General features: G+C 39.6%; 1 protein-coding gene across 3 annotated transcripts in view; it reads right to left on the bottom strand.

Annotated features, from left to right (window-relative positions):
• LOC124010962 (ecto-NOX disulfide-thiol exchanger 2-like) overlaps window positions 1-8,589 on the bottom strand; it is a 311,408-nt gene extending 302,819 nt beyond the window's left edge. Inside the window, exon 1 of one of the 3 annotated variants that reach the window (XM_046323806.1) lies at window positions 8,340-8,589. In XM_046323806.1, the coding sequence (XP_046179762.1) occupies window positions 8,340-8,361 (22 nt within the window). In that variant the 5' untranslated portion in view covers window positions 8,362-8,589. The remainder of the gene's footprint in view (window positions 1-8,339) is intronic. The other 2 variants (XM_046323805.1, XM_046323804.1) reach the window with 2 other exon arrangements.
• Window positions 8,590-16,107: the final 7,518 nt, after the last annotated feature.

Raw genomic sequence — 16,107 nt, 5'->3', positions numbered from 1 at the left:
GCTTATATATATTTGACCAGGGACGTCACTAGAGATTCATGGATAGGGGGGCTAAGCCTCTTTTAGGGGGGTCTGGCATACTCCCTCCTGTCCATTTACTGTTGGCTACTTCTGTGGCTTGAGATTGCTAGCTAACGTGAACCAAAATATTAGCTTCAAGTAGGCCTAACGGTACATGTACACAGGATAGCGGTAAATTTCTGCGTGCCCCTTAGGCCGCCCATTGTGACTCGCTTGTGGGCGTGCTGGCAACATATGGCAGCATATAGCATCACATTCAATTGTGCACCAAGAATTCAGCATAGCAAGTTTGTATGAAGGTCTGGTTATTAATTGGGTACATATAACTATTTAACTATACTCTAAAACACTCTGTTGACAAACAAACTTTGCTGCCCTGTTTCCAATTGTCCACATGGCTGGGAGAACCTATTCAAGTAAGTAAATACCTTTCAAAAATGTAAAAACAAAAAAAGTATTATTAGTTAATGTTGGGGTTCGTTCTTTGTTTCTTGTCAATCATTTGCTTATTGGTAAAATTAGCATTCAGACAATATCTTTAAGTAAATCAATCATGAATTTATTAATGCAATTGCAGACAGAAGTTGACAACGGGAACATAACACGAATGTTTCCGAGTAAGTTCTGCAAAATATTAAAGGGTCCAAGTTATTTCATTATGCTTGCAGTCAACCCCTAGTGATGTCACTGCCTACATCATTACCTTCTACTCATGAGACCAAGCCCATGCATACACAGCTATACAAACAATATCTAAAGGCTCAGCAGTAAATGTCCACTCCCCAAGTTGATTTATAATGGTATGTCTGACTAGTCTCTTATCTCTTTCACTCCCCTGCAGGGATCTGTGTCTATGAATCTCTTTTAGCCTTTAGGTGCTTTCTCACAGACACCCTGTTTTGACTGCAAGAACTCACACATCCCCTCCCACATCTGAACTGGCTACACAGAGGGAACTTGGTCAGGTCAACAGGAAGTATTATTAAAGAGATGCTTTACATTGAAATACAGATAAAGATGCAGTAGTCCCAGAGTTAATGATCCAAGGTCAGTTTTTCTTTTCACCTGATTATTATGATGACTAACAATGTTAGAATAAAAAATAGAAACAAGGCTTAAACATGCTCTCTATCTCTCCATCTGTCTCTCATCTGCAGATATGTTTTTATGTGAGAGAGGATGCCAACTCCCATCATCGCTAAAGCCCCCCTAAAATAGGCCTAAAATAGGCCTAGCAACGTCCCTGTATTTGACGCTTATATATATATATATATATACATACATACATATATATATATATATATATATATATATATATATATATATATACATATATATATATATATATATATATATATATATATATATATATATACATATACATATATATATATATATATATACATATATATACATATACATATATATACATACATATATATATATATATATACATACATATACATACATATACATACATATATATATATATACATACATACATATACATACATATATATATACATATATATATATACATACATACATACATACATACATACATACATACATACATACATACATACATACATACATACATACATACATACATACATACATACATACATACATACATACATATATATATATATATATATATATACATACATATATATATATATATATATATATATTGGTTTGACAACTTATACGTCACGTGCTTTCGTAGGTAGACAGAGAACAGGGGTTCAATGCATGTGGAACTTGTAGGGTAAGCCGGAAACAGTTTTCTGATGCATTTAAGGACTTTAAAAAGTGGGATATGCGTTGGTGTAGGATAGGGGGCAATGTATTGGCCATACAGTGGAGACACAATGCAAATGATTCCACAAATGATGGTGTTTGGAATAGGAAAGTGATCAACCAGCCTGGTGTAATCCACGATTACAAAAGACATATGGGTGTGGTTGACATGTCTGATCAGTTGATCAACTCCCACAATGTTTTGCAGAAGACCTAGAAGTGGTGGAAATCACTTTCTTTCCACTGCGTTGACATTGCAGTTGTCAACAGTTACCTTTTGTTCCAGGAATTTAATTACTAAACGAGGCAAGTCAGTACTGAAACAATTATTATTTACAATGAGGGCCAACACCAGATGACACTGGGCTTATTGTGCGCTACCTTTTGGGACTCCCAATCACACCCAGTTGTGATAAAGCCTGGATGCGAACCAGGCTGTCTGTAGAGACGCCTCTAGCACTGAGACAAAGTGCCTTAGACAACAGCGCCACTCTGGAGCCCAGCTGTTTCTCAGCTTTTAAAATGTGTATAATGTTTTCATATGAGATTTGACACCAGCAAATGTTTCTCCTTTATGCACACTGTGGTCATGGTCCAGTAAAAAATGTAACATCAAGCCAGGCAGGAAAGGTTTTTGAGGTTGAGATTGGCTCACTGCCAACAATGCAGACTCTGATAGATGGTGAGCCAGTGGCGACGACTGATCGATATAAATATCTTGGAGTTTTTTGGACAATGTGTATGTTATCTGTACAAAGGGAAATCAGCGCTTGTTCTTGCTGTGGAAACTCTGTGGTTTAAGGGTGGACATTGAATCCATTTTAACATTCAGTGTTTTGGAAATCTAAACTTAAAGAGTAAGAACAGGCTGGGTAATATTGTGAAACAAATTAGCAGGATCATTGGTATGAACTTAAATGACCTTTCTCACCTGTATCAGACACAAGTCATATGTAAAAGCTCAATCCATTCTGAGGGAATGTGACGGACATTACATTTTGTCAGCCGGTTATTGTCATTCTCACGGTAATTGACCTTATATTAACATAAACATGTTAGCTTCTACAGGCCTCCATGCATAGGCTAAAAGCCTCTGGTGTGCGCCTTTGGAATATCTAAATTTTAAAAAGTCTAATAAATCCATTACATCCCATTAAATCCATTATTTTAGGCAGGTCAAAAGAAACATTAAGAAAATGTATTTCAGAAGAACTGAATAGGAAACAGCCTACTGTATATTATCTGGCTATGCGCCATGCCTTAGGCTGTAGGTTAGTTCATTTAGCAGACAAGATATGCTAATAAATCCTGCGCCATTATTTTATTGTATATGATTTTAGAGTAAGAATGTAATTGTACCTAGCTGAATAAAATAGAATGCATCTTTTTCCTACTCTGGAGCGAGTCCGCAAATGAAGTGACTATGTTGAGCGTCAAAGTGATCATTTGAAACAGATTCTATATGTTAGATTTAGAGTTATTTGGCAAATTTAGTTGTGAATGATACAAACCTTAGAATATCTTAGAAATCAAACCATTACAGACTGCATGATGTGACTATAGGCTATTTGAAAGTAAAAAAAAAAACTTGCACTCTGTTCCTTGCTTCAAGCTACACACGCTGTACTCTTATCAAGTTATCATATTTAAACCCATCAGACTATTCTCAAATTAATTTTGTCTTCAATAAAATGTCAAATATGTTTCGATGGGCAGGAACAGGACTGGGGAAAAAACATACACTTAAGTTGGAGTCATTAAAACTGGCTTTTCAACCACTCACAAATTTCTTGTTAACAAGTCGGTTAGGACATCTACTTTGTGCATGACACAAGTGATTTGTCCAATAATTGTTTACAGACAGATTATTTCACTTATCATTCACTGTATCACAATTCTAATGGGTCAGAAGTTTACATACACTAAGTTGACTGTGCCTTTAAACAGCTTGGAAATTCCAGAAAATACTGTAATGGCTTTAGAAGCTTCTGATAGGCTAATTGACATCATTTGAGTCAATTGGAGGTGTACCTGTGGATGTATTTCAAGGCCTACCTTCAAACACAGTGCCTCTTTGCTTAACATCATAGGAAAATCTAAAGAAATCAGTCAACGACTCAGAAAAAAAATTGTAGACCTCCACAAGTCTGGTTCATCCTTGGGAGAAATTTCCTAACACCTGAAGGTACCACCTTCATCTGTACAAACATTAGAACGCAAGTATAAACACCATGGGACCACGCAGCCGTCATAGCCGTCATACCGCTCAGGACACGTTCTGTCTCCTAGAGATGAACATACTTTGGTGCGAAAGTGAAAATTAATCCCAGAACAACAGCAAAGGACCTTGTGAAGATGCTGGAGGAAACAGGTACAAAATGATCTATATCCACAGTAAAACGAGTTCTATATCAACATAACCTGAAAGGCAGCTCAGCAAGGAAGAAGCCACTGCTCCAAAACTGCCCTATAAAAGCCATACTACGGTTTACAACTGCACATGGGTACAAAGATTGTACTTTTTGGAGAAATGTCATCTGATCTGATGAAACAAAAATAGAACTGTTTGGCGATAATGACCATCGTTATGTTTGGAAAAAAAGGGGGGGCCTTGCAAGCCGAAGAACACCATCTCAACCGTGAAGCACCGGAGTGGCTTCATCATGTTGTGGGGGTGCTTTGCTGCAGGAGGCACTGGTGCAATTTCACAAACTAGAACTACGTGGCTATTTTGAAGCAACATCTCAAGACATCAGTCAGGAAGTTGTAGCTTGGTCGCAAATGGGTCAGCTCTTTCAGGAGGAATGGGCACCAATTCACCCAACTTATTGTGTGAAGCTTGTTGAAGGCTACCCAAAACGTTTGACCCAAGTCAAACAATTTAAAAGGCAATGCTACCAAATACTAATTGGTTGTATGTAAACTTCTGACCCACTGGGATTGTGAAGAAAGAAATAAAAGCTGAAATAAATAATTCTCTCTACTATTATTCTGACATTTCACATTCTTAAAATAAACTGAGTATAAATGTATTCGGTGTATGTAAACTTCTGACTTCAACTGTATCATCCGTTTATGCACTCGAATAGCGAATGGAGGCCGCTTTCCCGCAGTTTGTTCTTAAATCATGCATGGTTGGCTACTCCGGCTTTATAGCAGAGCAGATGACAAATAAATATAGTAGCAGCTGGGATCCTCTTCTTTTTAGTTGCAACAATCAAAACCTAAGCTTTCACACCGGATTGCATATAAAAATGTCTGGGCTTATAAGAGCACTTGTTTCACTTCACGCATCAACCACTGTTTGAGGAGCATTTCAGCCTCTCACTGCTCAACAGGTGATATTCCACCCAAACTCTGTATGCCATGGGCTCTCCAACCCAGTTCCTGCAGTGCTTCATTTGAGAAACTAAGTGTAATCTGTTAGGAAACATTGATAGTAACATGTTTACACAAAAAAAAAACATATTTAGTTAAACTGTTGTCAGTCCCTATCTCTGCGCACTTGAGAAAGGAATGAAGGAGAGAGAGGAGATGGAGATGCACATTGGTGAAATATTTTGTAGCTAAAAAGGTAACGTCGGCCTATTTAATAATTATTAAAATATATTAAATAAAAACTGTAAGCCGCCCTGAACAATCAATAAACCAACAGCATCACCTAGGCTAGGCCTATACGTTCACTCCCAGATTAATCTATAATACATTACGAGTGTAACAGATAATTGTACATGCAGTATACATAATAATACAGTCCACACTCAAGTTGTAGAGTATAGGCTAAACAAATTATACCAAAGTCATCTTAAATCTGTTTATTTTAATTTAGTTTTTTGGGCTTTGAAACAATATCCACAATGACCATGTTTTCCACTCAATTTCAACCAAATCCTTGATGGGGAACCTGCTTCAGAGTGCAAATGACCTTAGACTGGGGCAAAGATTTACGTTCCAACAGGATAATGACCACAAGCATTCAGACAAAGCAAGGCTGGAAAATCTTCAGAACAAGAATGTGAAAGTCCTCTAGTGGTTGGGCCACCTCTAGTGATCCAGACTTGAATCCCATTGAAAATCTGTGTAAAGACTGAAAGGAAGAATGGGAGAAAATCCCCAAATCCAGATGTACAAAGCTGATACTGATATCCCCAAGATGACTCAAAGCATTAAGCAAATGTGGCCATTTAAATGACAATCTTTACCGAAAATTCTTTCAACATCACAGCTCTAGTTCTGAGTTACCTTTCTAGTGAATAGGCTCTGTTAGAGTTTACATTTCTTCCAATTAGGGTTGGGCGATGTCAACCTTTCTCCTATCGAGATAAAGTACCGATGAAGTACTGTGACATACGATAGCACAAAAAATACAAAATAAAAGACAGCTAAAAAGGACCACTAGCTAGAGCTTGAATGCTACGGGAGGGATAACAGGCATATTCCTCGCTGTTAGAGGTGAGGCATGAAATAGGTGTGTGTGTGTATCGACTCAGAAGTGACAGGTAATACGCAAAAAAATAGTATTTCTCTCAAATGTTGTGCCCAAATTAGTTTACATTCCTGTTAGTGAGAATTACTCCTTTGCCAGATAATTCATCCATCTGACAGGTGTGGCATATCAAGAAGACCGATTAAACAGCATGATCATTGCACAGGTGCACCTTGTGCTGGGGTCAATAAAAGGCACTCTAAAAAGGCACAACACAATGCCACAGATGTCTCAAGTTTTGAGGGAGCATGCAACTGGCATGCTGATGGCAGGAATGTCCACCAGAGCTGTTGATAGAGAATTGTATGTTAATTTCTGAGGAGAAACTGAGGAGTATTTTGGTCGGTAATAAAGCCCTTTAGTTGGGAAAAACTCATTCTGATTGGCTGGGCCTGGCTCCCCAGTGGGTGTGCCCCTGCCCAGTCATGTGAAATCTATAGATCAGGGCCTAATGAACTTATTTCAATTGACTGATTTTCTTGTGTGAACTGTAACTCAGTAAAATCTTGAAATTGTTGTATGTAGGAGCTTATATTTCTGTTCAGTATATCTTGTGAGGAGGTCAAAATAATGAAAAACTATTTACCAAATCTATTAATTTTAAAATACTTGTACCTTGGGGGGGGGGGGGTGGTAACCTCATACCTAATGCACAGTATAAATCCACTATATTCATACTGTAGGCTTAACACTCATCTCTGATTTGGGGGCATATTCTCCATGGTCAAAAATAACAGACACTAAAAAGATGAGAGCAAGGCCTCCCAAGTGGCGCAGCGGTCTAAAATTGGCCCAGCTTTGTCCAGGTTCGGGGAGGGTTTGTTCGGCGGGGATGTTCTTGTCCCATCGCGCTCTAGCGTTTCCTGGGGTGGGTGTATGCCGTTCCCTCCAACACATTGGTGTAGCTGGCTTTCGGGTTAAGCGGGCAGTGCGGTTCGGCTGATTGTGTTTCAGAGGGCGCAGGGTTTTCGACCTTTGCCTCTCCCGAGTCCATATGGTAGATGCAACGATGGGACAAGACTGTAACTACCAATTGGAAACCACAAAACTGGGGAGAAAAAGTGGTTTAAAAAAAAATCACAAAAAAAGATGAGCAGCAGAGTCAGAGTACAGGAGTAAAGGAGATTAACCAGGTTCATTTGAAGTCTCAATATCCTGCCCGGTAATGTGAATGTGAGAAAATGTCAATTTACTCAGAGCCATTATGTATCACAGATACATTTGTGAATAAATGAGAAGAAGATCTGAAAGGCCAGACTGCATACATGATGTGAGCCAATTTCCTTCATGAAAGCCCTACACCCCATATCTGAGAACAGGGGAACATTCAATTTTTTTGTGACAGATCAGATGAAATAGCTACCAAATTGGATTTCATGACGAAAATGTCATAATAGCATGCACAATGTAGTTGATTCGACTACATTGTGCGCAATGGCATCAATATTCTCCAAATATCACATTTTTAGTTAGCTACTGGTGACATTATTTACAGGATTTAAAAAGCAGCCATGGTCATTAACTAATGAAACAAGAAAACATAGTATTAGGCAAAACAATAACGGAACCGAGCAGATAAAGCTCACCCCGTATTATATTTCATTAAAGTTCCAAAGATAATAAGGCGTTTGGGAGGACGCTTGTCAACTGTACTCAAATGCATTGTAAAACATATGCTACATGATATCAATAGTCATTGTACAATAACGGTTACACCATTCAATCTACATAAATTTGTGAATAAAATACAAGTGACGCGGACACATCTGCTTGGTCACTGTCGGTCACTGTCGTTGAGATTTTCACGTGTTGTTTCTGTCAGTAATATACTGTACCTGCTGTAATCAAGTCGTCCTCGAAATGAGTATGAAACAACGTGCATTCATTCATTCTTATTGAGAATATAGCCATAAATACAGAAAGTCGTAAAACGCTCCAGACATAGCCTAGTACATAACGGTGAGAGCAGAGCAGGCAAGAGGTAGCTTAATGTAATACTATAACAAAATCAATACAAGTTAGACCTTACCTCTATACTGCAAGAGAAACATTGTCCACGGTCCCGTACAGCAGAGGATGGTGAGCGCTCGTCGCCTACAGTACGCGAATGTAAAGAATACAAATCCGTTGCATTGAGAGAAAGGGAATTTGTTCTTCAGTCTGTTCGGTTGGGCTGCGGTGCGAGAATGAAGGAGGGTCTTGCAGCTGGAGGAGCCTCGCGTTCACATGAACTACATGCCCGAAAACATGTAGCCGATGTTTACAAGTGAAGAAAGCGTAGCCTGCCAGTCGCGACGTGCAAGGGAGTAAGTAGTACTCGAGTTGCAACGGAATTCAGTGATTTGCTCAAGAATGTGTCAGTCCCGATTACCCACAGCTGACAAACTACTGTACACTTTGTCGGTGTCAGCAAACCAGTGAAAGGGACTATGCAGGGCCACTGAATAATCATCATAGGTTCTGATATGGATAGGTTTTGTTGTTGGATCCATTTTCATTATGGTGTAGGTGTGCGTGCGAGTGTTGTGATCAGGACATAAAATTAACTTTTTGGTCCACCATCCACCCAGATTTTTTTTCTTTGCTAAAATTACACCAACGGGGGCCTCCCGGGTGGCGCAGTGGTTAAAGACTCTGGGTTCGGGCCCAGGCTCTGTCGCGACCGGGAGGTCCGTGGGGCTACGCACAATTGGACTAGTGTCGTCTGGGTTAGGCCGGTAGGGAAATCCTTGTCTCATTGCGCACCAACGACTCCTGTGGCGGGCCGGGCGCAGTGCACGCTAACCAAGGTTGCCAGGTGCACGGTGTTTCGTCTGACACATTGGTGCGGCTGGCTTGCAGGTTGGATGGCACTGTGTTAAGAAGCAGTGTGGCTTGGTTGGGTTGTGTATCGGAGGACGCATGACTTTCAACCTTTCAGTCTCTCCCGAGCCTGTACAAAAAAATTGGATACCACGAAATTGTGGAGAAAAAGGGGTAAAATTCAAAAAATAATAATAAATTACACCTACAAAACAACGGATGAGCATTCACCGTAAAATCACCAGTGTTAAATGTGCAGTGTCAAAAGGCCTTAGATTTGATGGAACAACATGCAAGTGCCAAACGACCCCAAGTGTAGCAGTTGATTACTGTAGTCAAGTGCAAGGTGTATTTTTTACTTTAATTAGTGTAAGAAACATAACTCCGCCCATACATTTGATTTGATGCCTTCAAGATTTCCTTTCTCATCGATGCTATTTGTATTTATTATGGATTTCCCTCAGCTGCTGCCAAGGCAACATCTACTCGTCCTGGGGTCCAGCAAAATGAAGGCTGTTACACAATATCTAAAACATTACAATACATTCACAGATTTCACAACACACTGTGTGCACTCATGCCACTACTCCACCACTACCACACATCTACAATAGAAAATACATGAGTACATAGTGCGTATGTTATCGTGTGTGTATGCATGAAGTTAGGATATATATAGTTGAAGTCAGAAGTTTAGATACACCTTAGCCAAATACATTTAAACTCAGTTTTTCACAATTTCTGACATTTAATCCTTGTAAAAATTCCAGCCTCGGTGTAGGTGCAAGCTGGTGGTGCTGATATTCGGCCGTCTCAGCCACAGGCTTGACCGTGGCCTCCAGATTGCAGGGCCTGACAAAAACTAGGGCAAAGGCCTCCATGCTCGCACACACTTTTTCAGTTCTGCCCACAAATTTTCAATAGGATTGAGGTCAGGGCTTTGTGATAGCCACTCCAATACCTTGACTTTGTTGTCCTTAAACCATTTTGCCAAAATGTTGGAAGTTTGCTTGGGGTCATTGTCCATTTGGAAGACCCATTTGCGACCAAGCTTTAACTTCCTGACTGATGTATTGAGACTGATGTTGCTTCAATATATCCACATAATTTTCCTCCCTCATGAAGCCATCTATTTTGTGAAGTGCACCAGTCCCTCCTGCAACAAAGCACCCCCACAACATGATGCTGCCACCACCGTGATTCACGGTCGGGATGGTGTTCTTCGCTTGCAAGCCTCCCCTTTTTCCTTCAAACATAACGATGGTCATTATGGCCAAACAGTTCTATTTTTGCTTCATCAGACCAGAGGACATTTCTCCAAAAAGTATGATCTTTGCCCCCATGTGCAGTTGCAAACCATAGTCTGGTTTATTTATGGTTGGTTTTGGAGCATAAATAGAACTGAGCGGCCTTTTCTTGCTGAGCGGTCTTTCAGGTTATATCAATATAGGACTCGTTTTACTGTTGATATAGATACCTTTGTACCGGTTTCCTCCAGCATCTTCACAAAGTCCTTTGCTGTTGTTCTGTGATTGATTTGCACTTTTCGCACCAAAGTACGTTCAATTTCTAGGAGAAAAAACGCGTCTCCTTCCTGAGCGGTATGACGGCTGCGTGGTACCATGGTGTTTATACTTGCGTACTATTGTTTGTACAGATGAACGTGGTACCTTCAGCTGTTTGGAAATTGCTCCCAAGGATGAACCAGACTTGTGGAGGTCTACAATTTATTTTCTGAGTTCTTCACTGATTACTTTAGATTTCCCATGATGTCAAAACAAAGAGCCACTGAGTTTGAAGTTAGGCCTTGAAATACATCCACAGTACACCTCCAATTGACTCAACTGACTTAAATTATCCTATCAGAAGCCTTTTTTGGAATTTTCAAAAAAAGCACATAAAAGGTACAGTCAACCTAGTGTATGTAAATGTAAAATAATAATTGTATAAAAATAATACTAATTGTAGTGGTGCCCATGGAGCTGAGGATCAGAAATGTCCATTGCGAGAGAGACAGATTGGGGTTTCCTGGGTTAGTGTAGAGCAGAAGTTGTCATATGCTGAGGCAGTGAAGAAAGCAGAGGAAGATGGGTTAAGGGGGAGGAGTGGTGAGAGTAGTAGAGACATACCAGTACTGAGGGAGAGGCCAAAAAGTTAAATAAGTTTCACTAAGATTGGATTTTTAGCATTTATAGAAATTGTTATTAATGGTACTGCAGGAATGGAAGTGTCAGAAGATTGACGTTCTGGTGGCAGTTGCAGAGAGGTATTAGGGTGTTCGGGACTTGACAGCAGAAGTTACAGGATGTGTTAATTGGTGATGTCCCATCCTTTCAGGGTGATGGAATGTGGTATGAATACATATATTTAATTAGTGGAGTAGGGTGGTAATTTTATTTGATATAATTTTGAAATGAGTGAGTATAGTATTAGATGGAAGGGTATTTATTTAGTACATTTTTCTTTTTCAAGTAAAGTATAAGGGAGTAGTACTCCGGTCTAGTAGGTGACGGTAATGCAACAAATTGCAACCTCATAGAAGAAGAAGTGTGTACGCATGTGTCTGTGCTCCTTCAGAGTCCCATAAGGTGTAAAATTATCTTGTTTTTTATTTGATCAAATCTTACTGCATTTTCAAACAAACGTGCCTTTTATCAAACAGAATGGAGGACCAAGGCACTCTTCATATAATTAATTAAAATGCCTTTATTTGTTTGGCATGTTCAATAGAACGTTTTTAAAATCCGACGCGTTTCGTCTGCATGGCTTTGGTCAGGGAGTACAAAGAAATAATACAATGTCCTCTTTTGAACAGCTTTTCCAATTAGCCCTAATCAGAAGAGGGAGTGGTTACAAAATTGATTGGACACACCTAGTAAGCAATACTATACATATTAAAAAGTGAAATACTGTAGCTATGTTATCATAAAAATACAACTCCAAGCTAGAAGTATTAGAACCCTTAGAAAGGTAGTTCTAACCTTAAATATGACTGGGAGAAGTGTCAAGAAAAAGAAAGCAATATATTCCACAGTACACTAGAACAAAGCAAAACATGAACAACAATTGAGAAAATTGTCCACTAGATGACAGCAAATGGACCTATCACGAACCTACAGGAAGGGTGAGAAATCCATCCCTTCATTTAAACCATGGTATGTAGTGGCCTGTAGTTTGTAAATCCCAAAACTTTCCCCTTGGTTTAACTGTCATGGTCCCCTTTTCTAATAGAGGCCGGAATATGATCAATACCCATAGCTTGTAGGGTGGCAGGGTTACCATTGTGTAAGGACTTGTAGTGCCTTGCCATGGGGTAGTCTTCATTGCCTACCCATATGGCATACTTGTGTTCCATTTACAATGTTAACTAATCATTCAGTGGGGGGCTGTGAGGAAGTGTACATTGCTTGCATTTCATTGTTTGAGTCATTAGTCATTAGCCAGTAAAGTTAGGACTTTGATGGTGAACTCATGGGTATTGATTGCACAGGGGTGTTGGAACAGCCGTTGGTGGCTGTCCCGTTTGAAGAGAAAGCCATAACAGTAACGGGAACTAATTCACTTTTGTACATCACGCTGGTCCGTACAATTGACCTTATTTGAGAGTACACGAAAACATAATACTTCGAGATCAACTGTAATATCAATACCATTGTAAAGCACAATTTCTCCCCTTTCCAACAAAATCAACCTTCATAATGCCCATCTCTGCATGATTCAAGAAGGCAATGAGCCCCGTCGGGTCTTTTTAAAAATGGCGGGTGGGGAAGAGAAACCTATTGCGTGATAGTGAGAAGGAGAGATGGGGAAACTGCTTTTTTCACTCGATCTGTCCAACATATCACCTTGTCGCCTGTAAAATGTAAATAAAACATTAAAGAGTTTGTATAATGTGTCATTACAAACCTATTTGAAGGTTTGTGTCAAATTTGAATAAGGTTTATAGGGCGGTGCTAAAGTGATCTCCCGAAGAAAACAGCGGCTTTTGAGAGTCATAATAGCTTGCAGTGATGACGCAAAAAAATGATTAGGTATCCCCCTTACCCTGTCCCTGTCCCTCTCTTGTTTTTAAACGGTGAGAGAAGTGCTGCACCTGGTGGAGAGAGGCAGTAAGACAGAATTAGTTGCTTTATGCGTGCTGTACGTTATGCCATGACACGTCACGATGTAACGTACAGTGTCGGAGGGGTCAGGTTTTTCAACTTTCTCCAATACTATTGGTCCATTACCATGTCAATCAACGCTTGAATAGAAACGTAGTTCACACCCCAGATTTTGATGTCACCACAGTCGCTACAGTCCCATTAGTTTTCTTTGCAGCCTCGTTTGAATGTCACGGTTGCGCACATTTGTACGGAATGTGGTTAGCGTTCGTTACCTGTACCATTAGCCAGCGACGAGGAAACATTAGGAAATGAATTGGAGGGAAATGGAGCCATGCCCAAAAATATGTCTTCTTTCTAATGTGATAATTTGAGCCATGTGCAGGGGGAGGGGGGGGGGGTGACGATGCTCTTCTCCTCTCTGCCTCACCCTCGTAGTTTAATTACTGTATTGCTCCGAGTTGGCAGCTCTCCACTGCTTTTGTTGACAATATTGCTTTGTTGCGGTGGATCAGTGCGTGTTGCTGCATGGATGGAAACAGACTTTGGCAGAGCTGCTCTGCTCCTTCATATAAAGTTGTTAGACTTAAAGATTTGTTGCCTAGCTATGTTACTTAATCAGTTCTTAATCCGTCCACTTTCTATAGTCATGCAGTAGGGTGGTAATAGCCTGACATAAACATTAGTCAATTCACCAACGAGAATCAAAGCATTTAAATTTATGGTAGACCTAGACTAACTCCTAGAAGGGGGTTTGATGGATTCTGCAAGGGGATGGAGTTTTGAAACAAGGTCACATATATGGACCCTCATTGCTGCTTTATTTGAAATGAGTTGTTTCGACTATTTGAGTTATTCTTGTAAATTTAATTTGGTTCACAGTACTGAACTAATTTGTCTGTTTGAGTGAAGTTGGCGGGAGGCCAATTTGTGAATCACAAATCAGGTTGAGTAGTGTTGTGCTGTAGAGTTCATCTCATACAGTTATGGTTATGGATTACATGTTCATGTTAACCTGTCTTCCAAAACTCATCACCAGAACTTGACTTGTTTGAATAATTGAATCAATGTATCTTTCTTTATCGCTTCTCAGATCCAACAATGCTGATCAAAGTGAAGTTGAAGGGTGCACAAAAATGTCAAACTGAAGGTAAGCTTTGAAGTTGGACATTCAAATTGAATTGTCTTTTACCACTGTCGTTATAAAATATTCATTTCTCAGTTAAAGTGGATTTTGTCAGTTTCATATGATTGTGAGTTTCACAGCCATCCTAATGTTAATGTTAAATGGGAACTTCACCCATTTGAATTTAGGGTGGCAATATTTTTGACTTCATATGCATTATTTATTTTATTTTGTAGCCTATTCCTCTCTGTTAGAGGTATGATATGAAATAGGTGTGTGTGTGTGTGTGTGTGTGTGTGTGTCAACTCGGAAGTGACAGTTAATACACACAAAAAGCTTATTTCTCACAAATGTGTGCACAAATTAGTTTACATTCCTGTTAGTGATAATTTCTCCTTTGCCAAGTTAATCCATCCATCTGACAGGTGTGGCATATCAAGAAGCCCGATTAAACAGCACGGTCATTACACAGGTGCACCTTGTGCTGGGGGCAATAAAAGGCCATTCTAAAATCACACTGAATGTATTATACTTTAGAATTGCATTGGTGGCATACTTTATGGATTGTGGATCAATGACATGGGCTATCAGTCTACTCAGTGACACCCAGAGAACATTAGCGTCGTAGCTCTTATTGCAGGATCTGAAACAACTGAATTGAACCACAGTTATTGTCAACCTATGTGTAGTGAACACAATTCGCGAGGAAAACAATACTGCGTGGATGTTTGAGTCTGAGGACAAACATGAGGAGGACGTTGGTAAAAAATATATTGGGTATTGAGTAGACTGATAACTCATTTCATTGATCCCCAAACCTTAAATAAAGCTGTACAGTGCAATATGAATGTCAATATACACAACAGACTGACTGGGGAGGTGATTTCACACAGTCACAGTCCTGCGATAAGAGCTACAAATCTAATATTTGTGTAAACTCTTCACAGTTGTGTTCTGTGGATGTCACTGAGTAGACTGATACCCCATTTCATTGCTTCCCACCTTGTTTAACATTATCTAGTCTAAATATGGCATGATTCCACCAATTGTAACCTATTGCATCACTTTCAAAGAGGTACTTTTATTTTGAAGACAAACCACAACTTCCACTATTGTGCCTAATCCTTATTGTGGCTAGCTTCACAACACATCGTCTGGTCCGGTTGAACCTCACTAGCCAGATGAAGCCAGCTGGCTACTTACAACGTTAGCTTAGGGTAAGTGTTAAGGAGCTGGCTAGCTATTTATTTTCATGAACTGAAGTTCAATTTCATTAGGCAAACAACAAGTGGCTACCTAGCTTATACTTACTCACAAGGATTCCTAAATCATTGTTAAGAAAAATGAAAATGACTGCAGTTTCTACTGGTCATTGTTTTCAGGCTGGTTGCATTGGTGCTAGCTAGATGCCAAGCTAACATGAACTAGCTACCCCAGAAGTTGCGGTCGAACAAATAGTGCTTTATTACCAATGCGGTATTGTAAACACATTGTTCGTGGCCTGTGTTTGCTTGTTTGCAGACTTTTTTTGTACAGCTTTGACAGTGCTACTGGTAGTAGTGGTGGCGCTTGGCTTGCATGTGCACATTCAGAAAGCACAGCGTTCTATAATAGAACTGTGTTATTTGATGTGTCAAATTATAAGCTTACTGTTTTTAACACGTCAAATAGTGGTTATTGTATGTATCGCTTTTGACACGCAAAGACCCAAATGGCATTCCATAGTATGTCATGAAGCTAATAGCAGTGATGCTATTACTTTGTAA

Source organism: Oncorhynchus gorbuscha, linkage group LG23 (genome assembly GCF_021184085.1).
Source record: "Oncorhynchus gorbuscha isolate QuinsamMale2020 ecotype Even-year linkage group LG23, OgorEven_v1.0, whole genome shotgun sequence".
Classification (NCBI taxonomy): Eukaryota; Metazoa; Chordata; class Actinopteri; order Salmoniformes; family Salmonidae; genus Oncorhynchus; species Oncorhynchus gorbuscha.
Note: the sequence above shows the minus strand (reverse complement) of the source record. Positions and strands in the feature narration are given on the sequence as shown.